This window comes from Panicum virgatum, chromosome 3N (genome assembly GCF_016808335.1).
Source record: "Panicum virgatum strain AP13 chromosome 3N, P.virgatum_v5, whole genome shotgun sequence".
NCBI classification, from domain to species: domain Eukaryota; kingdom Viridiplantae; phylum Streptophyta; class Magnoliopsida; order Poales; family Poaceae; genus Panicum; species Panicum virgatum.
Window position 1 is genome coordinate 2342208 of NC_053147.1, and position 26319 is coordinate 2368526.

The 26319-nt window shown below is 44.2% G+C and overlaps 2 protein-coding genes and 2 long non-coding RNA genes across 7 annotated transcripts; 1 reads left to right on the forward strand and 3 right to left on the reverse strand.

The window, feature by feature from the left end:
* Positions 1-4499: 4499 nt before the first annotated feature.
* LOC120663642 lies at positions 4500-12540 on the reverse strand. 4 transcript variants are annotated; one of them, XM_039942526.1, is made up of 5 exons: positions 6194-6314; positions 6084-6103; positions 5897-6006; positions 5692-5816; positions 4500-5493 (listed from the first exon to the last, which is right to left on the reverse strand). In XM_039942526.1, the coding sequence occupies exons 2-5, from the start codon at positions 6084-6086 to the stop codon at positions 4901-4903; spliced, it is 831 nt and encodes a 276-aa protein (XP_039798460.1). In that variant the 5' UTR covers positions 6087-6103; positions 6194-6314; the 3' UTR covers positions 4500-4900. The 4 variants fall into 4 exon arrangements, 3 of the variants coding, with proteins under 3 accessions (XP_039798460.1, XP_039798461.1, XP_039798459.1); XM_039942527.1 differs by lacking the exons at positions 6084-6103; positions 6194-6314 and adding an exon at positions 12044-12540; XM_039942525.1 differs by having other exon boundaries at positions 5897-6103; positions 6194-11074.
* Positions 12541-13615: 1075 nt separating this feature from the next.
* Positions 13616-18782, reverse strand: LOC120663643. Its single transcript, XM_039942528.1, has 6 exons — positions 18628-18782; positions 17321-17406; positions 15358-17079; positions 15061-15273; positions 14856-14980; positions 13616-14650 (listed from the first exon to the last, which is right to left on the reverse strand). The coding sequence occupies exons 1-6, from the start codon at positions 18628-18630 to the stop codon at positions 13830-13832; spliced, it is 2970 nt and encodes a 989-aa protein (XP_039798462.1). The 5' UTR covers positions 18631-18782; the 3' UTR covers positions 13616-13829.
* Positions 18783-18827: 45 nt separating this feature from the next.
* LOC120663644 lies at positions 18828-19830 on the forward strand. The gene is made up of 2 exons (XR_005670554.1): positions 18828-19182; positions 19312-19830. It is a non-coding gene; the product is annotated as an uncharacterized LOC120663644 (long non-coding RNA).
* On the reverse strand, positions 19360-20018 carry LOC120663645. The gene is made up of 2 exons (XR_005670555.1): positions 19819-20018; positions 19360-19752 (listed from the first exon to the last, which is right to left on the reverse strand). It is a non-coding gene; the product is annotated as an uncharacterized LOC120663645 (long non-coding RNA).
* Positions 20019-26319: the final 6301 nt, after the last annotated feature.

Genomic DNA, 26319 nt, shown 5'->3' on the forward strand with positions numbered 1-26319 from the left:
ATCGGCTATGAAATCTTGCTGTTCTAGTTTTGAGTCCCATGAATTGGCTTTTAACAGGAGAAACTCTGGAACTTGTCCTCTCATTCCTTCATCGGAAACCAATGGGATCAACATTCCTTCTGTAATCTCCAATTGGGTTTTGTACGAGCGTATGGTCGGAGCTCTTGAGCAGCTGCACTTCCCTCAGCAATATCGATCATTGCTGACACCAATGGTTCCGCTGTTCATGGCATCGACGTCTCGTAACCGTTTCCATCGGCCAATTCATATATCGGCAGTGCACGATCGATAAATGTAGCTAGTACATCGTTGCCGATTATACGATCTGCAAATTCCCATCTCTGAATAATTCTTTCAGCTATTGAGACAATGCTTATGTAACAGTGACATCCCAGTTTGTAACTTGCCTCTTGAGAAACTGTTATCGACCCTTCATTTGCCTGGTGCAAACCAGTAATGCATATCTGCTAACTGCAAGCCGACGGTGGAATGATTTAATATCTCTCATGACATAGATAAGCAGCCAACGTGAAGGAGTTCATCAGATATTTGATGGCTGTGAATCTTGCTGGCCTTCTTACTCAAGTCCCTTTTTTTTCATCGGCTAACACACTTTTGTATTAAAAGAAATCTTGACCGGTTTCTTTGCCATAGACCAAGTATATAGCCGATTGGTTTTGCTTTCCACCTTTTTACTGGGCAACAGAATCACCAGCGATCGGCAAAGTACAAAAATCCCATAAATACATTGCTCCTCTACTTCCTTCCGTGATCGGCAACAGAGCTTCCACAGATTAACGATGCACTAAGATCCATTGCATTGGCCTTATCCATCGGCTCCATTAATAAATACTCATTTGTGTCTCCAACGTGCAGGATTTGAGACTTATCTCCCAGATATCATCGGCCAAGCAACAAAGTAACTGTTGTCATTTTGTTTGGAGCCTTAACCATTATAACAGCATCAATCGCGTCTCACCCTCTAGAGCCGACAGATACATTGGCTATCTTTTATAGAACCAGTGGATGTATTGAATCGGCTGGAATACCTGCTCATATGCCTTTTTCCATCTGATCAAAGCAAGAGATGCTCTAGATAGTAACTGTATCCGATCGGCAGAGTACCTACTCCGTCGGCATCTGCTGTAGGACCACACATCCGGCCATCAGCTTCATTTTTTTTAAATGTTTATATAGTCATATAGCCGACTGAGTCTTCCCTTGATGAAACATAGTTGCCTGAACTCTTCGGTTGCCAAGCTTCCAATACGCAATATATGGCATAGAATCGGATTCCAATCATATTAGTCGTTAACTTGTGCTCGAGCATGCTGAAGGACTCAACTTGGTAATAGTGCCGGCATCGGAGAGCGCGAAAAAGTCGTCGGTGACATGGTGAAATGCTTCGGCCCCAGAAGCACCAGAGGGACGATTGACGGCGGCGGCGTACGGCACCGTGGTGATGTTCGCGCCTTTCAGCCCGGTCCACAAGCTACCAGAAATCCTCGTCAGTTTGCTCTATCGGCTATTAAGTTCAACTAACCATTAGCCGATAAATCCCATAATCAAACAAATGATTGAGCAACATGGGTGGGCTAATCCACGTTCATGTGCATGCAGCATACTAGCATCCGATGGAAATTTATTGTTGAAAGTTGCTCTGACCTTTGCAATAAGATAATCGGAAAGACAATTAACCGACGTGAAAGTGCTCCACCGGCTGATTAATAAGCCAATACAATTTTTTTCAGGGGCTAAGAGCCGATAAGCATATATTGACTGTACAAGAGCCGATGACCTGCTTATACATCCTGTCGGCTGTACCTCTATCGGCCATATTATCCAATGCTATTCGAACTGAGGCTTTGGATATCCATTGTTTACTCTTGCATATATCTTATTTTAGATGTCCGCATGCAGTTATCCACCTAGATCCCAGAGAAAATAATCTCCAAGTAACCAATAATTCTGAGCAATAATTTTTTATTCTTGATCACCTGGCTTCTATGGAAAATAAATCCCAAGCAGCCGATATTCCTGAATAATATCTCTGGGAGGTGGGCAGTAATTATTCCAAGAAACCATCTTCTTCCCTGCCTCTGCAACCTCCATCCATTCATCGGCTACTTCAGGCTGGAAGAACAAAATATTGGCCACTCTTGGCAGACTTCCATCAAGCATAGCAATTTCCATTGATCCAGACCTCTCAGGTTCTTCTTTGACGTATGGGCATGAGGTCAGCTTTATATTCTTTACCCATTCAGTCAAGCAAATTTCGGCCTCTTCCTTCTCAACGGCTGAAGCTTCCTCTTCGTGAGGCTTTTCAAAACTATGTTCTTCTCCGCATTGGTCTTCGTCTTTGAATTTGTTAATCAAATTTTGTACTTTATAATCCATGTCTCCTGATTTATCAATCATTCGGGAATTCAAATTTTCAGACTCGACACATTTATCTTCGTTGTCCACTTTGGCCATGCTGGACGGAAATAAACCTTCGTTGATACTCATCGGCTGATAAGCCGATGCCTGTGGTTGGTAACCACCTGACTGTTGTGATTGATAAGTCATCAGTGAAGGGGTCAACATCTGTAGCTGATAGCTTGTTGGCTATTGTAACCGATAAACTATCGACCGCAGTTGCTGAACCATAGGCTGTGGCTGTTGAACTATTAACCATGGTTGTAGACAAGCCATCGGCTGCGGAGCCGATGTATAATATTGATAATTGTCTGTCTGAGCCGATGTTTGATGTTGAAAAACCATCGGCTGTGAGGTATGACAATCAAACTGATGAACAGTTTTACCAGCATCCACACCTTTGACTGTATTATTCGCCGTTCTTGTCAGACTTTTAGTCCAGTTGATCATTGCTTGTTTCATAGCTTGATCAATCGTCTCTTGTAACTTAGTTGCATCCATTGGAAAATCCATGATGATAATTCCACTGTCATGTCCCACTGAGCGTGCCAAAAGATGTGTTGACGCAAAAATCAACACACTGGAATCTGAAGGCACTGTTCGCCAAGCTTCAGAATGCAAACCAAGCGTGCCAGTCAATCTGACCTGTTGATTGACAAGAAAACAGGGTAAACGTTAAATTCGAGGGTGTATTGGCTGGATTTCCGAATAATCCTCACGCAGTGTATCGGCAAGGAGCTGCCGATACAGAAAACGACAGATCGAACGGGATAAATAAGTATTAAAAGCGGTCTGCGGGAGATCGGCAAGAAGCTGCCGATATAGGTAGCAACAGACGGCTATATCTAAAGCCGACACATGCCAGATAACAATGCACAAACTCACGAATGTATGGATCTGAGCAAAGCTAAGCTTACAACCGATCTAATCAGCTTTTCAAGATCTAATGCTACAACAAAGGAACTGATAGCCGATTAAACAGATTGCTAAGCAGGGTAAATTGTGAATAAATCTAGAAGAGAAAACAGCGATGCACCAGAGATCAAAGTCTAGATGAATTCGATAACTTTTGAATAGATCTGAACGAAGCAACAGCGATGCGCCCGGAAGCTAAAGCTCAGATTTACTCGGTGAACGAAAACTTACCAGCAGATCAAGTCGCTCGAATGTGAGGCGTCCTTGATCAACTCGAAAGAACTCGCAGAAAAAGAAAATAGCGAAGCCACCGACAGAAAAGTAAATTGTAAGGAAAAAAATAGAGTTTGTTGATTGGTCGTGTGGCAAGTTTACAATCTGCCGTGCACCCAGTATTTATACATGGACATGCTACGGTCTTTGGCGGCGGACGGAGAGTCCAGACTCTTTTACAGGTACAGATATAACAATTATATTCTAATCCCTAATTAGCTTGGCCACACGTAGATCTATCATTAGGCCCAACTCCGTCACGCCTCCTTTTCTTGCTCATCCTGGGCCATAACATGTCTTGACCTGCAAATACCTTCCTTTTCCAATCGACGACGGCCCAAATAATCATGTGCATTAGCGCCGGCCAATACTCCCGTGTACACAGGTTTCGTGTCTGGAATTATGCACGTATGCGTGACCTCATCTTGCACTCTCACCACGTAAGCAGCCAGGAGTTAATAAATTTCTCTTTCCTTCATGCATGGACCACACGTAGCTAGCCATCCCCCATATCTGCTTTGCCCAATGAAACAAGTGCTCGTGTCCAACATAGTTCATTGACAATAGAATTACCAAATTCTGGTGTCAACAAGTACTGTTGGCTGGTTAGCTAACAAGCCAAGCGAACACAATGTTTGTTTCAAAATAAGTGTATTGTTTTAGAAAGTTTCAAACCTATTGTTATTCTCATTCCTTCATGTAAGATGGTGTCTATAACACTAAAATAATAAGTGTATTTGGCAAGAACGGTAATGTTCAAGTAGCAATTACAAGCCAACACTAGTAGACCAGCCAAACATTTTGTATGCAGAAACGAAAAACGCAATATAAGAGACGAGAAAGCAACCAGATGCTATGCAGACACAGCTGCAATTAAGGTAAATCATCATGGGTTTGACATAACTCGGGTTCTCTCTAAAGGAAATGGCAAGCATTCAGAACACAGGTGCTCAGGTATGTCTCACTAGAGAAATTATTTGCACGACCAAACATACATTCGACTAGACTAACAACGCTCTCCGCTACAAGCATCTGAACCTTACAAACAGGCGGTGCCCTTTAAGCATGCACCTTACCATAAACTAAACAAAAGCTAGTATCTAAGAACACTACCTGACTGACTACCTCCACCCCAGAAAGCCAAGCACATTTGCAAGCTGCTTCACCAGTCACCTTGCCTGCTCATGCTGACATGGGACCTTGGCTGATCTGCTATCCCCAGTGAGCAGCTTGATCATGGCGTGCTCTCTACTCCCTACAGCTACAGCATGGCGGTTGTGATATTGCTTGGCCACTAGCCGGGACCAATTACCTCTCCCTGCATAACAGCTACCAGTAAACCTTCACGTTCCATATCCTGGATAAATTGCTGGACTTTTGGCTCAGGATCCTGAGTTTGTCGGACAACAATATGGAAGACACTGCTGCTGCACGGGAGAGCTTCCATGCTTGGACTGATGGGTCCATGATTTGCAGGAACGGGAGATGTATTAGTAGCAAACGAAGTAGCTTCAGAGGGAAAGGTAGCAGCATTAGCAACTGTGGTGGCATCAGTAGCAACAGAAGTAGCTGCACTGGTGCCGAAACCATAAGATGATTCTCTCATCAGTCTCTTTTCTTCAGGAGCTTCACGTCCAAGGTGCAGGTTGGTTGGCCTTTGAATGCAGCAAGTTTCAACTTCTTGAATGATATTAGCAGGCAACTGCTGGTTCACCAACGGTTTGTCACATTTCATCAAAATCGTTTCTTGATCTGACTCTTCAGATTGTACGTCAGCTAGCTGGATTGAAACATGTTTTTCCTTGTCTTCTTCCTGTTCTACAGGTACAGCACCTTTATCCTCCTTTGCCTTGAATGCCGCCCATAGGTAGTGTTTTGTTTGCAATGCTGCAATTATATAAACAGTACAATGTAAAGAACAGCCCTGTTCTGAACAAATGTTGGTTTGGAAGAGCTAAAAGTATTTCTCAGTAGCAGCATACAGTGCTACTTTTGAATCTGGTTGATGAAATAGGAAATCAGGTGCACCAGATATGTTGTCTATTGCAAGATGAGGTCATATTTTCAAGGGAACAAGACACATACTCTGATGTCGTTCAGGTAGTAGAACAGATGGGAATATCAGCATCTCGGCTTCATCAATAACAGCTCGCAAGACCAAATCTTTATTAATGACTTCCTTAACTAGTTGATCTAGTTCTTCATCATGCCTAGGAATAGATACAAGATGATTAGACAATTATTCACATGGAAACGACAGTACCGGAAATGGAAAGAAAGGCAAAAGCACCTCATTTCATGAGGGAAGAAATACAATCCAATGCTGTCACCAGTGGGTTTTGATGCCTTCCATATCTTGGGCCATGCTGCCAATCTAGGAACCTTTGTCACTTGAACCACCTGCGGCAATAACAATTTCCGCACTTTCTCACATGACTTGGTTGAGAAATATCCAGTCAATGATATGCATTCCTTACCATCTATCTTAAAGATTCCACTGTTCACATGAAACAGAAAAAAAATTAGCATAAGAAGAATACAATAATGTTTCAGAATGTAAAAAGAAAATCCACAACATTTACTACACCTCCATCTAGGTTTGTCAATAGGCTTTGAGCAACAATGGCTTTGCTGGACACAATGCTTTGAAATATCAGCTTGTGTCAACTCATTGGTACCACCTTCAACACACACTTGATGCTGGTCACACATCTCATCTTCATATTCGCTTGTTTCAATGTATTTTCTCCGTTTCTTCTTCGACTTATAAGTCCCCGATCGCTGAACTCCTTCACAATCATTTTCAACGTCAAATGGGTTTTGATAACCACTATCAACTTTGCCTTCATTTGTTTCTGTACATCTTCTCTGCTTCATAATTGACACTGCAGTCAAATTCTCCAGGTGGACACCTTCGACATGTTCAAAAACCATGGCACATTGATCACCGCCACTATCTTCTTCATCTTCATTGTCTTCAATGCATCTCCACCTCTTCATTGACCTACAAGTTAGATCATGTTGTACGGCTCCATCACTACCAATACCACCATGTGCATCAAGCATTTCTTCTAACAATGGTTGTTTCCTCCTACACTTGTTGTCATTAGTCTTCCCATTGCCTCCAACAAGTTTGTTCCTATTAGGCAACTTCAAGTTTGTTTTTGTAAACTCATTCGGAAGCATATGTTTGGAAGAAACTATTGCATAATTGCGACCTTCCATGAATGATGCATTATTGCTTTGGAGTCTAGAATGATTCTTAACATTATCTCCGAAATTATCCCCGAAGCCTTGCACGCGTTTCTTGCCAACCAACAATGAGCTTGAATTCGGAACTTCATTTTTCTTTGTTGTGCCTGTCTGCTTATGACCATTGCTAGTGGCTTCACTTGTACGGCCTATCATTCCCTTTTCTTTGGTCATAACTTCATGTTGACTTCCCTTCTCCTTGTTTGAGCCATTGCTGTCAACAACAAAAAACCTACTTGCCATTGGGGTGTTTGATTTTCTTGAAACTCTTCTCTTCTTTACATGATTCAATTTTTTTGTGCCATCCATCCCAACTTTGATGTATTCTCCTTGATAAGGATTTGATCGACCCTCGGACCGTGAAACCAAGGCACTATTGTTTAGATTTGATGTCTCAACATTGTTTGCATTGTGAACTAAACCTGCTATCACCTTCAACTGAGTTGGAAATGAACTATCCATATGGTGAGATTGCTCCAAACACCCCGATGTGGCGTTTGAGTCATTCTTTGACTTCGGAAGGGCCGCCATCTTCATTTTTTTCGAAGCTATATTTTGATCTCTAGAGGTCTTGGAGCACTTGAAATCCATTCGAGAAAGATTCAAGCTATTCTCTAGGCTTAAGGTAGTCAGTTGCCTTGAATGCTTTGATTCGCAATTCTTTGGTACCAAAGCATTCCATGGCCCAACTTCTCTATCTTTGGGAGGATTTTTTTTGGTTAGTTGTTTCGCAACGTTTGCTCGTTGATCATGCGCATTGCGCTTGCGCTTGCATATATTCATATATTTCAAATTTGCTTGATAGTTCTGGCAATCCTTATCAATTTTCAACATAGGCTTGGATCTAAACCTACCTTTTGATTTCCTCAAAGGCAATTGATCTACCAACTTCAACCGCGGACCAAAGTTGGATCGGCCTGGTTGGCTTTGATCATTCATCTTTGAGGTCAAATCAAAATTCATTGTTCACAATGATTGCATCCAGGAAATATCTACAAAGAGAACATATATAAAGACTAGTATAACATCTACAGGTACAAACAAATCCGCACATATGTACATACACTTTAATCCGCTCGTCACACATCAATGGAGTGTCGAGCTGGGTGTCACATATCAATGGATTGTCGAGCTGGCCATGTCATAACTACGAAGTGTTTGGTAAAGATTTATCTTTCGAATAAAGAATCATTAAAGGATTGCTAAACGAGCACGCTCCCTGACCTCACCATGTCTCGGCTATTATCCTCTGTTCCCCAAGTGAAACCGCAGCCCGGCCATGGAATTCGACTCTGGTGTGGCTGTCGTGACAGTGCCGTTCCCGGCGCAGGGCCACCTGAACCAGCTCAGCCACGTCATGCGATATGGATCAGCATAGGACGACGCCAGGTGCGACGCAAAGCATGGCGAGCCCCTCTACACCCTAGCGTGCAACTTGAACATCTTCCTCGCCCTCTCTCTCGACCGCTCGCTGGCGGCGCCAGCCTGCACCAGGTACAGCAGCCTCACTACAGCCTCACCACCACTCCAACGGCCAGTATCTCCTGCAGCACCGCAGGGGTCGCAGAGTGTCAGGCCACCGCGTGCAGCGCGTGCACTGTGCTCTCGGTGCCCATGGGGGACAGCTACGTCGCCACCTTCGCCACAACCGCCAGGCCCGCCGGGTGCGCCACCAGCTCCTGGCGGCCTTCTGCGCAACCGCACCCATGGTTGATCACCACCGCCGCAAGCTCGCCTACCCGCTTGCCGCCGATGCTGCCGTCGCACCCCTCATCAATGGCGGACCCAGCACTAGGGCCACTATAGGGCTATGGTCGTAGTCATAGCCCTTAATTACAGTGGATAGAATACTACTTTTTTTCTATAGCCAAGCACAAATAGCTGATGTCTAATGTAATGGCCCTAGTCTTTGGTGAATCCTAGGTCCGCCCCTGCCCCTCGTTGAGCAGCTTCACGAGCGCCGCCATGGCACCGACCTCCCCAACCCTATTCCGTGACGACCCGGGCGCGGCAAGGATGGATGACTCTGATAGCAGTGCTGACATCCTCTTCTACGGCTCCTCCATTTTTTAGCAGGAAGGAGGGAGGAAGAAGAACGGGGTATAGAGGTCATTTCCTATCCTTAGTGCACGCTGGCACGACGACATGGAGCACCACGTTAGCAAAAATGGCAATTCTGATGGCAAATACATATAAGCCATTTTAAGGATGGCAATTGAAGGAGTGCCATTCGGAAAGATGGCAATAAATTAAATAACCCTCATAAATAAGCCCTCAAACTCTACCACCTGGCTCTCCCTAATTTCACCCCCCCCCCCCTCCAAACACAACACCCTCTTTCCCACCCCACCTCATTTTTGTTTCAGGCAGCACCACATTTCCCCAAATGTGAAATTAGGCCCCAGTCCTTGCCACATTCGGGTCGGATCCCGCCTTGAGATCCTATTCATTGACGGCGGCAAAGTGCGCCCTATCGCGCTCCTACGACGTGGAGCGTCCTCCTGCGGGATCCAACCTCTTGCTTGGCTATGGTGGCAAGGTGGACCCACCTACAGACGGCTTTCATGAAGATGAACGGCAAACTCTTGTCCTTTCCATCTCTAATTTCTATCTTGGATGCATATGTTTCTATCTTGAAAGATGAATAGATTCGCCTGTTCGATGGAATTTTATTCTTTCCAATGCAATATGCATTGATGAATTATGATATGTGAAATGTGAACAATGTGTCTATGCTTCCGGTCAAGAACGGGCCGTGGGGCTAAGCGGGACAGGCCGCCATCATGCCATGCTTGGGCCGCCGACTTCGTCCTTGGGCCAGCACATCATGCCCCATCTCCTCACTCGTCCCATGGCAAGATTACAGTTTATGTCAACACTAATTGCAAGAATGGAATAATGCCAAAGCACCCATAGTGCCTCAACGAAGAAAAGATACGAAGAGGGCACATGAACAAAAGTTTGGAGGAAGATGGAACTAACAATAGCGAATATCCTCTAAACCAATGTGTTAGAAAAAAAAACAAGGTTGACGTGAATACTATATATGGAAAATAACAATATAAAAATAAGTTTTTTAGCCTCCTCTAAAAATGTTTTATAAAAGGCCAAGCTTTGCTTGACAAGGCGCTCATAAAATAAGTGATCCATCCAGTTACCAATTTTTGAAGGTAACAAGTGACATGAATAACAACACAAAAGCATAAACATGTGCTACCCTCTAGGCTTCTATTAACTCGTTCAAACCATCCAAATGGAATGGAATGAAGTGAAATGAAACGAAACTCTAGAACTGGAAGTGCATCAAGGTGCCATCTTTTTAAACTTAAATGCTATATATATCGGCCGCACATGGCATAATGCAATATGCCACCTACGGATGATCTCATATGGTATAAAGCACCGTACCCACGATCCTAACATCCCATGAACCACAGATTTGGCGGGAGAAACACAGCTTACATGCTACAGCAGCCTGCAGGAAATCCTGCTTCAAGCAACCACAAGAGTACTGCATAGCAGGCATTCAAATTTTCACGAACGTGCCTGAGCAGGCATTCAAATCATCCGCTGGGATTATATATATAGTTACACTCCATTACCCCCGATACGTCCAGGAGACCACGTATCCCGTATCCGATACGTATCGGATACGGATACGCCAGGGATACTCCGGGGATACGTATCCATCGCGTATCGGCGTACTGGGCCGCAATGGGCCTTGAAACTCAGGTTTGGATACGTATCTGTTGCCGTATCGGAGAGCAGAGAGAGGAGCGCGCGAGCTCGAGATCCGCCGCCGCGGGAGGGGGAGGGAGGATGGAGGTGCGGGGCACCGGAGCCGAGCCGAGCTCGCCGCCCGCCGAGACCGTCGAGGCCGCCGAGCTCGTCGCACGCCGAGGTCGCCCGCCGGGGAGAGAGAGCCAGAGAGGGGCTCCGGCCGCCGCCGCCCCAAATCGAGGGAGGAGGGAGCAGGGCCGTCCGCCGCCCCAAATCGAGGGAAGAGGAGGGAGAAGGGCCATCCCGCGCCTCCGCTACACCACGAACCGCGCCTCCGCCCCGCGCCGCGGCCGCCATGGCCGCCGAGGGAGGGAGCAGGGAGGAGGGAGGGGGATCCAGCACGACGAGGGAGGAGGGCCACCGCGCCCCCGCCGTCGACCAGATCCGGTGGCCGCCCGCCGCACCTGCCGCGCCTGCCGCCGTCTAGCCCGGTGCCGGCGAGGGAGGCCGGAGGAGCGCCGCCGCCGTCCTGGGGAGAGTGAAGGAAGGAGAGAGAGAGAGAGAGTGGAGTGCGACGGGTGGGGGAGTGGGTGAATAAAAAATGAAGTGTATGATATGTGGGACCCGCAGTTAGTAGTTGATATGTTGGTGCCATATTTCTTATGAAATACCTAGGTACTAATATGAATTGGCTCCATTCTGGAGAAGCCATTATTATTATTGGTGGAGGAAATACTTTGTGGCGCTGCATTATTATTATTTTTATTTTATTTTTTAAATAGTAAACATATCCGCGTATCGGGTTTTTTAAAAAATTGCCGTATACGCGTATCCGTATCCTTCCGATACCGATACACGTATCCGTATCCGTATCCGTGCAGTTACACGCATCAATATCCTTAAAATCGTCCCCTTCTCTGCTCGAAATCAATCTGTACGATGCCAGCAACCACAGTACTTGACTCGATAAAAAAAAACTAGGCTTCCAATTCGTCTTGCCCCTAAAGAATCAAAGTCGCAATCACCAGATTGCCATAAAATTGGCATTTTAGGAAAAAGAAGAAAAATTACCAAATTGAACCCACGGCATAAGGAACTCTACGATCAAGTCACAAACGAGACTTTCAATTCCACTTGCCCCTCAAGAACCCGAATCATGGTCATCCGATCGTGGCAAAATTCCAATCTTCAATGACTGCACACAGCCACAGCCGAACGCCACCCAAAAACTGGAACCAGACAGCCACAGAAACCAGCCGACAAATCTCTACGAATTTCTAGATAAAGGTAGCAAATTTACGGGCAAGCATCGACCCGACCACACCAAACATCAATCCATCAAACAAACATGGAAGGCGCTCATACACAATCCCAGGCGGCACAGTCACAACTCACAACAATAGGTACTCATCCGAGCAGCACAATCCTACGAAGCGGAAGAACGGCGATGGGGGCTGTATGGTACCTTAGGCGTCTGATCCCCTCTACGCCGGCCGAGGAATCCGAAGTGGAGGCGCAGAGGACCAACCACTCCTCTCAGCAATCCCCCACCGCGCACCGACAGAGCGTGCTAGGGTCCTGGGCGCCGGAAGCCCCAGACCCGGCCGTGGCGGCGGTGTGAGGCGGGCGAAAACCCCACCGGAGCGTGAGGAGGGAGAAAGGAGCGAAGCGAAACGCCAAAGCCCCAAACCCCAAGCTGCCTCCGTTTATATGCTCGGTCCTGTGCCTTTTGCCGTGGGACGGTGGGAGAGCGCAGCCAGCAGGTGGGAACGGAACGGCGGAAACGTGGATGGAGAGAGTTGGAAACCCAGCAGGCGCGGCCTACGCCTCCGTTTGCCGCCTGAACGGAGTTCGCCCATTCCGTTCCCTTCGAATTTCGAATTCGCAGTCAACTTCAGTTACCACGGTGTGAGCACGACCTCACACATCGGAGGTCGGGCCTCGCGGTTTCAGTTTCTTTGGTGGCTGGCAGCCCTTGCTGTGTGGGTTGTGCCTCGCGGTTTCAGTTTCTGTGGTGGCTGGCACCCCTTGCTGCGTGGGTTGTCACGGCTCTAGCAGGAAACGTGACATGGTCTTTGGGTGCTGGACAGCTGGGTTCCTCCGTTGGACCGAGTTCTTGCTGTGGTTAACTGAACATACTGCCCTTCTGAACACAACATTCCATTCCGATGCTCCACCCTCCATGCACGTTCTCGACGGTATTACTGCCCTTAAACTTATTGCATCTACAATCCTTAATAAAAGGTAAGACGCCGCTGAGCTGAGCTGGGCTGGCACTCGCCTTCCTCTCCGGCCGTTCAGACGCCGCTGGCCATGCTCCTTCCTGCCCGTCAGCGGTCAGCCCGTGCTTCTGTTTCAGATTCTGTCAACAGTTTCCATCCATCGAGATCCCCCGGCGTTCATCACTCGACATCCCCCGGCCGTGGTTTCTGATCCGGTTGTCAAACACGGCGCGTGAACACGTCGCCTTTAGCACGTTAATTAAATTTCATTTTATCTGTCAAATTTCCATCAGCGCGATTCAATTTCACCCAAGCAAGAAGAGAATGTGTGGTGATGCTCCAAATCATTCATTCAGGTATCATACACAAAACCTCCAGAGCATTCAGGTGCCATATGTAGGCTCGCATGTTACTGATGACAGATGAAGTGATACAAGGTGGCAGAAAAATTTGTCCTGAAAGCCACTACAGACAAGAGCACACAGCAATGTTGTTACAGGACTGCATGAAAGTTCAACCACCATGATTCCAAGCATTGCATAGCCATCCAACAACAAATGAGTTGGAGATAGGTCCGAGGCTCCGAGCAACAAATGAGTAGTAGGACGAGCTAGCCTCCAGTGTCATAAAACAAAGTCCTTGTGGTCTTCATTGCCAAAAGCTGATGATTTAACAGAATCCACTACCAAAGCATATACTAAAACACCATTAGTGGTTCTTGTGATCAAACTACCGTCCACTTTTTCCCCCAAACTCACCTTAGCAAAACTTTTCCTTTTGGGTCAGCACTACCAAAAGGCCAAACATCACAGAAATTAACCAAACATGTACCTACGATTTATGAATAGAAAATCATACTCAATGTCCAATCCAAAACTTCTCGTAGATAGCCTTACCCACTACGCAAAAGAAAGCCTGCACTACAAAACTTGCATTGGCAAAAGAAAGCAGTCATATGTGACCTATGGAAACCACTATAATATCAATGAACCTTGTAACATTCCCAAAAAACTCTGGATCAAAGCTTCTTTAGACCTGAAACACGGGGGTCGGCTGCGAGGGCACGGAAAGGCTCAGCTCAAGGTCTACTTCCATGCTCCTGGCTTCTGCCCCGGGAGCCCATCCAATCTGCTCCTTCCGAACGGGGAACAGCTCCAGACAGCCATCAGAAGCCACCACATCAGCCTGAGGAGGCTCATTGAGGCCTGTCGAAATGAAATCAAAGGGTTGAGAACGCTCAAGCAGATGCTGATAGTCAGGGTTCAGTCCAGATCCAATTCCAGCAATGCTGCATGTGCTGGTATAATCAGCAATCACAGTCTCTTCCTGCACGGGGAATACTAGTGTGCCTTCACTAGCCATCTCTTGGAACAATAGCCGAGCTCTTGGTGTCTCAGCAATGAGGATGCCAAACAGTTTCGTGGTGGGAGGATCTGAGCCAGAGCAGGATTGTCTGTGATCACCCTCAGCAGATGGTTGGGCGGCATTTGGGGCATTAAATTCCGGTGAAGAGGTGATGCCTTCATGCTGGTTCGTTTGTTCAGAATGCATTGAGCTGTTTGATCCCACTATGGGAATCTTCATAGCCTCCATTTGTGCCTCAGAATCGAACTTCACCACCAGCTGCTGACTCTCTACATGATTCACAACAGTAGTGTCTTGGTCTGAAGGCTTGTGTTGTTCCTGTAGTTCCCTTGAACCATCTTGTTGGTCGAAAAATTTATGTTCTTGTTGTCTACATTCCTCTTCAGCACATGTTGAACCATCTTGTTCTCTAGCTACAACACCTTTGTCAGACATGTCTTTCCTTCGTTCGAACGTTCCCCAAAGGTAGTGCTTCCCCTGGTACACTGAAGAACAAGATTTGATCAGAAACTGGTAAGTGGTGATAAATTACAGAACTAGGCTACATATAAAAAACAACTCTGGTTCACAAGAAAGATCCTATATCAGACAACAACAAAAAAATTGCCTGTGTATCAACCAAGTGTTTGCCTGTGTTGCACAGAAAGAAATAAGAAAGGGGAAAATGAATTCTCAAACTGAACAACTTACAGTGATTTTGTTCTGGCAATATGGTAGAGGGGAAGATCAATAGATCAGCAACACCAACTGTAGATTTTAACGCACTATCACTCTCTATTATTTCCCTCATGAGTTTGTTTGATACTTCGTCTGGCCTGAAATGCATTAACACAATTAGTACTTCAGAATCCAACAAGTAGAAGAAAAAGAAGTAATGAGAAAAAGGCAAACATACCTAAAACTATGTGGGAAGAAAAACAATCCGATGCAGTCATGAGTAGGTCCTGAAGACCTCCATCTCTTTGGCCGAACTTGCAACGAAGGGACCTTCTCTACTTCAAGTACCTGTTGCAATGACTTTGAAAATTCCCACACTTTCTGACATGCTTTATTTGATAAGTGTACATCCATCTTAACAGACACGTCACTGTTTACCATCAAGACTACACTATTGACAAAGAAATGAATACGTCACCATTTTATACAAAGAGTGTTACTTTGTTACTCAAAAGGAAAAGAGCACCCAGCATACCTCCTAATAGGTTCATCAGCAGGTTGTGAGTAAATATACAGATCAGTAGATTCTGAATTTGATATCATTCTAGATTGTAGGCAATGATCATTTGCAACAACATTTTCTAATGCCATGTTTGTGCCATCATTTAGAGCATAGTTTGTAACATCATCCAGAGCAAAATCTGAATTTGCAGCACCGACAACAGCATCTTCATCTTTGTTGAAATTTATGTACCCTCTTTGTTTCTTCACAGGTCTACCATTATTGGGATTTTGATTCCTGAAGTCTCCCGTCAGTGCAGCTGCTTCCACATGATACTCATTGGCGACTCTATGCTTCATCATTGGTCCATCATTCTTAAGAGATCGAGGACTAACATTTTCCAACTGCACATCTACATTCTTCTCTTCATTGTCATCATCATTCAGCAGAATGAGTTTTCTTCGTTTCCTTGGTTTTTTCTTGCCAAAGTTTTGAACAGGATTGGAAATTTCCTCTTCTGTAGCAGTGTTTGCAAGAATAGATTTTGCCGGATCCAATAGCTTTGATTTCTCGCTCTGATATTCCATTTGATTTTCATTTTCAATGTGCTCAGATGGCGTGCAGTTGTTTCGTTCGGGCAACACACCCATGTTTGATGAATGCAGTGTGACTTTGTCCGCAACACCATTTTCCAGACTGGAAGGCTGTGTTACATTCGCAGTGATGATTCTCTGTTGCAACTCAGTGCTAACCCTACAATCCTGTTGGGGCCTGATCTCTTCATCTTCTCTTTCTAGCGCCACGTAATCTATGACATTTCTATTACCACCATGCACTTGACACTTGTTATTCGTCGGTAACGGTAACGACGCTGCCTGATATGTGTTTTGATGTTCACCACCTGAATTTCTATTATCCTCTACAGAATTAACTTTTGTATTCTTGCATCCAAGTGGATCAGGGTGATCTGTCAGATCATCATGATCTCTGGGCTTGAAAGAGGAGTCTGCACCACTGTCCATACAATTCAATTTGTCTCCACTTTTCTCATTAGCTGAGTTTCCACGCCCAGATGTGGGACTTGAAGGCTTTCGATTCTTTGATCCTAAAATAGAATTCTTCTCCATGACAGCAAATCCTTTGAGTGGTGCTGTTACTGATTGGGAGATCTTCGGTTTGCGACCTCTCCTCATTTTCAAGAGATCAATATCTCCTAATTTAAAACCCAAGCAATTCACAATCACAGGGTAAGGCTGCTTAACATTGTTCCATGGGTGAACAGAGTAGTCTTCATTGTTGATCTGCGAGTTCTCACCATTGTTGCTCTTAGCTGACTCAGTCCCAATAGTTTCACAAGGTAATACCTTTTCACTTGTACGCCCAATACTTGTAGCATTGCGCCCTTTTCTATTGGTGCAGTTGCCCATTGGTCGCACACTGGACTTCTTTTCAGTGCTTTTCTTCCATGGAGAATTCTTTTCTGGAGAATATATTTTTCTGAGAGACTTAATTTTTTTCATGTATGGATTGCTTTTTCCGTTTCTCCCTGCCGCTGCATCATCCCTTGCTGACCCTGATCTTTTGGTAATTGGCTGGTTCTCTAAATCACAAAAATGAGCATAACCTGGCTTCTTTTCACTAGACACCTTATCTATAGATCCGCTGCAAGGATCTTCACCATGCTTTTGTTGGCAGTCATAACAGAACCAGCAGTCTGCTAATGCTCCATCAAAAAGAACTTTGTCCGAACAGTATCTACAGAATCACGAATCATGATAAGAAATGATAACAGTCAATTCTCTCTTGAAATCATAATTGAACTATGAAAGATAGCATACATGGTGTAATTTGTGATGATTTTTTTATAAGGAAACAAAATTAGTTTAGGCCGTGCCCAATAACGAGCATAACAGACAGCTAGATTTGAAGAAGGTGTAGCCAAGTATTTTCACATATTTAATACAATAAGAATCATTAGGGAGAAAAGAAAGCATACCGGTGTGTAGAAGATCCTTTGCAGTCACTGCAACATACCATGAGGTGTTCAAATCCAATATCCCCGCACACTTCACACACAGTTCTCTGCATAAAATTGCAGAAAGGTTTCTTAAGAAATTATCATATGTAGAAGGTATTCCATGATAAGGTCACCAAACTGCATAGCAATATTGTCATATTGTGATCTGGTGTTTGCTAATAGCTTGTGCAAGGAACATTGTTCAATTTGGTAGACAAGCAGCAACTGTGTAGCAGGACGGGCGTGACAAGGTGGGAGGAGGTGGCAATCAGCATTCAGCAGGCGACTTGGGCAATGAGGTAGGTGCCAGGCAAATTCGGCAGAGAGGCAAGCAACAAGGGCAACGAGGTGGTTAGTGCAGTCGCATCTGGTGAGGATAAAGTTTTGCTATATTTATATGACTACCAATATATCATGGTTTATTTTGTGATTTCATCTCTAGCCTACCCTAACTTGCTTGGGACGAAAGGCTATGTTGTTGTTCTATATGACTACCAATATACTTTTCTTACAAGTAATTCCAACTCATTGCACCTGAAAAGCCAATGACAACTATGAAATCCTATAATTGTGACACGCCATACTCACTGCCACATACACCCATGCCAGTGCGTCACACACTCAGATCACCATACTTATGCCAGGGACGGAGGCAGGAATCTCTCCCGGGGAGCTAACCAACGCCATTGTGTTTAAGGGGGGCAAAACAATCTTTGGTACACTATATTTATATAGTCAACATCAAGAAGCAAGGGTGTATGCCGAGAGTGTCAAGGCCCCTATCAGCATTTCCCTAGCTCCATCCCTGTACACACACACACACACACACATGGGTATTTCCATACACACATCTAAATAAGATTGGAAACCTAACTATATATGCTGATCAAACAACAATTTGGTTTTGTGTTTCTGAGGTCATGAAAGAAAGGAGGCGCCGCATCCAACTATTCAGGCTATCATTTTTACAGTTGCAAACACTAGAAAATTTGTTAGAATGGATTGCAGTGCCTCGAAGACAGATTCCATCCAGATAGAATAGTACCAGAGCACCAAAACCAAACTAACGGTGCACAACAACAAATTAACTCCTGACAGTAGTAATGCTGCAATCCTGTGGAGCAATGTGGGTGTCCAGATGAAGAACAGCAATGATCACTGCGCTCGACCGACCGGTCGGGCTCGCGCATACATCCGGAAGACTGGAACCCAGGCACTTTGGCAGGTAAACTCATTCCGGCCACATCCCTTGCATCAGGAGAGAGAGAGAGAGAGAGAGCTCGTACCATATGTTACTTGTGATTTCTGACGCCGACCAAAACTTCCGCTTCACCAAACAAGAAATGCCTCGGCCTCAACGACGCAAACCCATCAATCCCATCCCGACCCCGGCGGAACGGCCCACCGCACAACGTGCGAGATGGGACTGCCTTCTCCTCCTTGTCGACTCTGTTACCCGGACACGGACATGCCGCACAGGCCACGTATCGCGTGTCCGATACGCGCCGGACACGGATACGCCGCGGATACGGCGCCGATACATGTCCGCGGAGTATTGGGATAAAAATAAATGGCAAATAAACGGATACGCGGGCCGGACACGTATCTGGACATTTTTGGATACGGCCCAGCCCACCTAAACAGCCCACGAAGCACTCATCAAGTGCTGGCCTAGCCCGTCACGGCAGCCAGCAGCCAGCACTCACGGAGCAGCCAGCACTCGACGGAAGCAGCTAGCACGCAAGCGCCCGCCCGCCCGCAGCGTACGAGCGCCGCCGCTCGCCGTCGCCGGCGACGAGCCGCCGCCCGCCGGCGAGGAGGACTGTCGGCTACAATCTCCGGTGAGTTTCCCATTCCCGTCGTCCTCTAGCCTTAGGATTGATTTCTTCTTCCCACCTTTTCCCTCTCTGATTTTCTCCTCCCAGATCTAGACCTCACTACCTCAGGCATGTTCTTGCTTTCTTCTGTAGTTCTGTAGACCGTAGATGGCTACATCGAGCAATGCTAGTGCTACTTGATTAACCAACCAGCATCATCTTCTTGCTGTGAACGCAATTGGAGTACATATAGCTTCATACATAGTGTCAAAAGAAATGCCTTAACTCCAGAGAGGGCTGAAGATTTGGTATTTGTGCACTCAAATCTGAGGCATATGTCAAGAAAAACAGATGCATACAAGACAGGAGAGACAAGAATGTGGGATGTGGGAGGAGATTCTTTTGACACTATGGCTGGTGTAGGTCTTCTTGAAGTGGCTGAACTCTCCCTTGATGAGCCTGAATTGCAAGCTGTGTCCTTTGGTCTTGAGATTGTCAGCCTGGAAGAGAATGAAGCACCTGTTGAGGATGTAGAAGAATAAACTATGAAGCATTGAACTCCAAGCTGTCAAGAAAAATTAAACCATGAAGCGCCTGTTATGTATTTGTATTGACTGCTATAAACTATTTACCTATGTTAAACATCGAACCATGAAGCACCTGTTATGTATTTGTATTGACTGCTATCTCTATGTTGAACATCGATTTCTTATTGTTGTCAACTTTGATATGCATTGTCTTTATTTAATTTTATTAAAAAAATTGAAACGTATCCACGTATCAGAGTTTTTTGGGAGAGTGCCGTATCGGCGTATCCATATCGGCCTCGATACCGATACGCGTATCCGTATCCGGGTAACTTAACTTGTCGATGGAGACGGGGCCTCCCCTCACCCTCCCCCGGGCCCTCAGGGAGGTTAGAGATCGTAGCGGCCAGATGGGTCCACCACGATATTTTTTGGTCATCAGATTGGGTTCAACCTATCTGATGTTTGGTTGGGTCCAGCATAATTTTTCACTTGGTAGAGAGATTTTTCTTTAAATGTTGGTTAGAAGAATTTAGAGAAAAAATGATAATAATGGTATGGATCCCAATTTCACACACTTAGCAACAGCCATATGCAGGTCCCACCTGTCATCCTTTTAATCACCAAACCTATTTGAGAATCTTTTGTTGATATGAGGATTTATAGCTCAACCTATGTGTTGGATTATTCTTGAATTAGGTTAGGGATATTTTGTAGGATCCAAAAAAAGTGCAAAAAATAAAATAAAATAAAAAAACAATTTGTTTTTCTCCGTCAGCTTACATCTCTGTTGACAGTCAAAATTGACATCAACCGGTCTGACTAAGCGGTCTGACCGGTCTGGAGCTGTAGCTGATCCGGCAGCAGCCCGACCGGTCTGACCGGTCTAGGAGGAATCCGACTATAATTAGAGTTCTTAATAGATTTAGATCTATAAACAAAATTTTTTGCAGAGTAAGTCTTCCCCACCCTATAAATATAAAGGGTCACGGCCGATTGAGGATACAACCCAATCGAACCTATCAAAAACACATCTTTTTATCTCTTTACCTTTTTTCTTTATCCTACTTTTCCAACCTCAACATGTTGTTCTTCTCTTGTCTTCATGGTGTTTGAGGACGCCCTACCTGGCCTGCCGAGTCTAGGGCAATCCTACGCGTGCTTGCCCCGACGGGATCCCTCCCGGGCGAGCGTTCGTCGGATCGTCGTCGTTCTACACGGCGACCGGTCTGACCGGTTCAGATAACCGGTCTGACCGTTCCACGCAGGAGGCGCTGTAAGGAGCCCTTCCTCGCGCCGCGCGACCTAGCGCGATCGTGTGTTGGCCCGTAAAAGGCGTCAACACAAATTTGCGATTCCGCTGGGGACGAGAATCAGGCTATGATGACCGATCCGTCAAACCCTAGCAATATATCGTCACATGACGAACTACTTCAAGAGTATCGGCGAGAGTGCGATCAAGCGGATGAAAGGTTGCTTCTATCCTGTTATCGTAAAAAAGAACGAGGCGTCATCAAGATAAAGGAGTGGAAGCCACCATCCATGATTGATCTATTAAAAGAGGTACAATCTTCAGATACTTTATCCGATGCTCTATCTGATCTTGTCCAGTATTTGATTGATCAAGAAGATAGTTCAATTCCAGTTCCTATTATTCAAAAGTCGGCTATTGAAAAACCAACTAATAATTCTTGCAAAAAATTGCCTGATGTTGCTTGTCAAGATACAATTCGGCCGTCCCAAGCCAAAATTGTTGAACCAAAATCCCCTAGCCAGAGCACAGAGACTAAATCTAGTACTTCAACGCTCGGGGGGCAAGAAAATAAAGGCAAAGATGCTGGTTGCACTGCAACCGGTTTGACCGGTTCGAAGACTGGTCTAACCGGCTCATCTAGGGTTTTTCAAAAAAAAAATCAAAACCTAAGATGGTTAAGCCCAAAAAATTCGAGATTGGTGTTTGGAAAACCGTTAAATCCAAAGGCTGTAACAAGCATCAAAAGGAGAAGCCGAAGCCTGTTTTTGGAGATCTTCCGGCTAAATCCAAAAAACAAAATAATGATGCTAGTCGGTCAAAACATCCAAAACACTTAAGATCTACTCCAAGACAACAATTCCATGATCGGAATTGACAGCCGAATAATTTTCCTAATTCAATGCCAGTTTCATCACATAGATCGTCTATACATATGCCATTCAGATCTTATTATAACATGCCTTGTTTTTATCCGTCATGGTATTATAATTTATGTATGCCGTCTCTTCCTAGATATTTGTATCCAGATTATATTACCTATAGGGAGCCGGTAATTAGTAAACTATCACCTACCATTAATGACCGTTTTGATGAAAAAGATCGGTCTATACAGAAAAAAATGCAAGGTAATCAAGAAAGTTTATCGTGTCAAAAAAGATGAATGATTAAAAAAATTTTAGATTTGACACTAGATAAAGAAAAGCCGGTTGTTGAAGAGCAATCGGATAGCTCAATTAGTAAAATTGTCCCCAATGATGATCCTGACTCAAACAATGTAGTCGAACAATGTTCAAGTTCGGCCGGGGGGCAAGATAAGAGCAACCATATCGGTTCTGACAGGACCGGTCTGATCTGTTCGTTACACCGGTCTGAACCTAAGAAGTCTGGTGGTGCAAAAATAGAACCAAACTGACATTTGAGGAGCTTCTGGATAAATACAAGAAGATATCTGCGCAAAAACAAAGCAATCAATTGGAAGGCAAACGAAGGAGTTCTTCACCACCAAGATCAAGAAAGCATCATCGGTCATCTTATTGGACATCATCATTTATGCCGTCGATGCACGCACCATGGACTGTATATTCAGGTGTGTTTAATCCATAATTTGATCATAATCTTTGGCTGCCATATTATGACTATTAGTTTTATACTTCACCAAGGAGCTATGATTTGTATAATCGATCGCATTGGCTGTCTCAAAACTTTTGTTATTGAACATGCTAAGGAATAAAAAGCCGAAATAGTTTGCTGATCTTAAGCTCGAAATTGTTACATTTGCTAGTTCTCTTATTTCGGCTATTTTAGCATGTTTAAAGATAATATATGCCCGATGCATTGCTAATCGTCGCCCTTAGATAATTTTGATTCAGAAGAATATTTTTTGGCAAGCAAGCTTTACCAAAAAATAGGGGGGCATATGTTGATAGTCAAAATTGGCATCAACTGGTCTGACCGGTCTGGCGCTGTAACTGATCCGGCAGGAGCCCGACCGGTCTGACCGGTGGGTCCGACCGTTCTGACCGGTCTATGAGGAATCCGACTGTAATTAGAGTTCTTAATATATTTAGATCTGTAAACAGGATTTCTTGCGGGGTAAGTCTTCCCCACCCTATAAATATAAAGGATCACGGTCGATTGAGGATACAACCCAATCGAACCTATCAAAAACACATATTTTATCTCTTTATCTTTTCTCTTTATCCTACTTTTCCAACCTCGACATGCTGTTCTTCTCTCGTCTCCATGTCATTTGAGGACGCCCTAGCTTTATCCTACTTTTCCAACCTCGACATTGGATAGATGCTCACTTAGAATGGTCAATCGAACTAGAATTTTTTTTAGCTAAAATTTGAAATTAAGGATTCACTCTTAGTTGCTTTTCGGAGAAACAAACCCCTCCAGCCAAAAGTCTTGCATGTCTAGGTAGTGGGCTAAGTATACCCATAGTCGGGTAAGCCTTACTGAGTATTAGTATACTCAGCCTTGCTTGTGGCTCAACTTTGTTTTCAAGTGATACGTTTGAAGATCAGATAGCTAGCCTAACTTGGCCATGTACTTACCTCCTGGTTGGTCGGTGGAGTGGGATATGACTCCGGCCAACGATGGCAATGCCGAGTGATGTCATGTACGAGCTTCATCATGACATCTTGTATCGTCGTTTAGAACTCGCTTTATTTTCCGCTACAGTTGAACTCTGAACTACTTTAATTTGGAATTTCAAGTACTTTTCTAAGATTCCAAACTTGGTTTGTAATAATTATGTTAAGACTCTGTAATATATTTGTGAAATGTTGTACTCTCTGGACTCACCTTCGTGTGAGTTGCAAGTAAGCTTTTGTGGCAGAACCGCCTAAATTATCCCGGCTCAAGTGCGCAGGCCATCACCATAAAGGCAACATCAGCTCAAACGCACTTCAAACGGAACAATTCTTGGTCTGTCAGGTAACGTCCCGATACAACCACCGGTTCTCGGATCGAACAAGCATACCCCGCACGAAGGCGAGTCTAGAGATATTACAACCACAATTTTACAACACAGGCATAGTAATGATTACAAACCAGTTCAAACCATTATTACAAAGCCAACTTAAGTAAAATAGTTATACAAGCCATAAGTGTAAAGCTTCAAAGTTTAAACAGCGGAAGATAAAACACGACGGCTACAACACGTCGTAAAAAGGATACCAGGCTAGCCCAAGCATGGTATCACTCGTCATAGTCATTGCCGGTCGAAGACGTATCCCACTCTACGGACCAGCCAGGAGGCAACGAGCAAGGATAGGTCAAGCTAGCGATCTGATCCTCAAAACTCATACCTGAAAAAGGGTTTCAACAGCAAGGCTGAGTATTCTAATACTCAGCAAGACTTAACCGTCAACGGGTATAAGTAGCCCACCTTAACTAGACTATGCAAAGTTTTGTGAGGCTCTGGTTTTCCTTTGCTGAAAAGCAATAAAGAGTAGATCCTTACTTTCAAGTTTTAGCTCTCAAGATTCTAGTTGATTAACCATTCTATGTAAGCAACTACTATCCAATCATGGTAGAACTTCTAAGCAAACAACAAGATTGATCATAATATTGTTGCTCTTATTACTCTGTGTGGCAAATTGATCAAGCAGTCTCATTTCATCGTGAGAGGCGGACGATTCTGAATCGAAATTCAACCTTGCAAGGATAACCTAGCACACACGTCTGGAACACCGTCGGGTCATTCCCAAACAACCGTTGACCTTTCTTTCCGGCTCATGGATAGTGCCACTCTCCCCGACTACAGGGCTCCAAGGCCGAACCTTGTCCCTTGAAGTCGTAGGGTTGCGCAACATAAAAATAAAACCTATCCCTAAGAGAGAGTGGGAGGTATATCCACTCCCCGGTCCAAATGGCTACTAGGCTTGCCGCGTACCATATTTACAGCATGTGGCTAGTACTTTCAAAAACTTAACCAGCACTACCACACACCGCGACCTTAGCAAGTTCATCAACACAGACGGGGTCTCACATAAAGTCATGATATCGATCACAACCCCGTCCGTCGTCCTTATATTGATAACAGAAAGTAAACAGGCAATTCCTATAAAGCTCGTGAGTGACAGGCAATCACTCGACTTTTACCGGTCCTATAAGCTTAGCAAGTAGTCGAACTCAAGTCTAGTGTTCAGTACATAGGTTCCTATGATCATGCATCTAGGGTTTCAATTCAAATCCTAAGTACTGTAAATGCACAAGTAAGTAATACAGTAAATGATAATGATTTGAAATATGGGTTATGTCCGGGGCTTGCCTTCTCGGTAGTTGCTAACTATTTCAGCCCTAGGCTCTTCCGAACTTTGGTCCGGGGCTTCAGTTAGTTCAGCAGTGTTTACTTGAGCTTCGAGATCACCTCCGTCAGATTCCGGAATCAGCTCGTACGTCCCGTCCGACAAAGTAGTCGTATCTATATGTAATGCAAGAACAACATTAAAAACACACATGGGCAATCGTTTATAGAGTAGTTAAATAACAAATTTAACTACACAAGGCATCAAGATCAACAGCACAAATGAAGTTTACTAACTTCATAAACAAGTATGGGTGATTTCCTATTCCAAATAAGTCATGGTTTGCTAATAATTAAACAACTCAAAGCACAAATAGAAATAAATTTAGCAAAAATTACCCTAAATAGAATATGAACAGATTAAGCTATCCTGTAAAAACCATGCCAAGACATGTAGCAAATTACTCACAACAATTCATTCATTCAGATAACACCTAGAGCAATCTTAAATTATACAGATCAAACTAGAGCAAATAAGAAGCTCAAAATTTAACAGTAGATCTAAACAGGGATTAATTAGCTACTGTGAATTTTTCATGATTTTATCTACACTGAATTAATTCTGAGAAAATAAACAAAACAGATATCAGTTTAGCAAGATTCATTTTTAGATCCTGTTATATTCATGAACTCATTCTCAAACGTCATGGACAAGCTAAGATACTCAAGAAGAACATGCAGAAATATTTTCATGATTTATTACGAAGAGAAACTATTTACCATAAATAAAGTCTACTAAACAAGGATTAAATCAATTAAACAGATACACCAGAGAACTGATCATGAAATTTTTATAGAAAAACTAGTGTTATAAGAACAAACTACCATAAAAGTTTCACTGCAATACAAACTTTCAAACAGTAGTTAAGAAAAAGATAAAATCAACTATTATTTAAGCACTAGTAACACAAATCAAATTCTACAGCAAAAACTTGCAACTAAAGCCTAACATATTATGGTTCTACTGTATAGAGCACTTCAAGAGTATTCCAAAACAACAAGATTTTCTATTTTACGAATTTTCTACGAATTGATATTGAATTTCAAAGATCACTGAAAAATAT

What these genes read in the sequence shown, in the direction of transcription:
- LOC120663642 (XM_039942525.1), bottom strand. Translation starts at nt 7,821, where the DNA reads ATGAATTTTGATTTGACCTCAAAGATGAATGATCAAAGCCAACCAGGC. An exon ending in ATTGACAAACCTAGATGGAG is followed by an intron (nt 6,104 to 6,193) that starts GTGTAGTAAATG and finishes TCATGTGAACAG; the next exon opens with TGGAATCTTTAAGATAGATG. An exon ending in TTCTTCCCTCATGAAATGAG is followed by an intron (nt 5,817 to 5,896) that starts GTGCTTTTGCCT and finishes ATCTATTCCTAG; the next exon opens with GCATGATGAAGAACTAGATC.
- LOC120663643 (XM_039942528.1), bottom strand. An exon ending in AAAGGATCTTCTACACACCG is followed by an intron (nt 17,080 to 17,320) that starts GTATGCTTTCTT and finishes GTGATTCTGTAG; the next exon opens with ATACTGTTCGGACAAAGTTC. An exon ending in TTCTTCCCACATAGTTTTAG is followed by an intron (nt 14,981 to 15,060) that starts GTATGTTTGCCT and finishes AATGCATTTCAG; the next exon opens with GCCAGACGAAGTATCAAACA.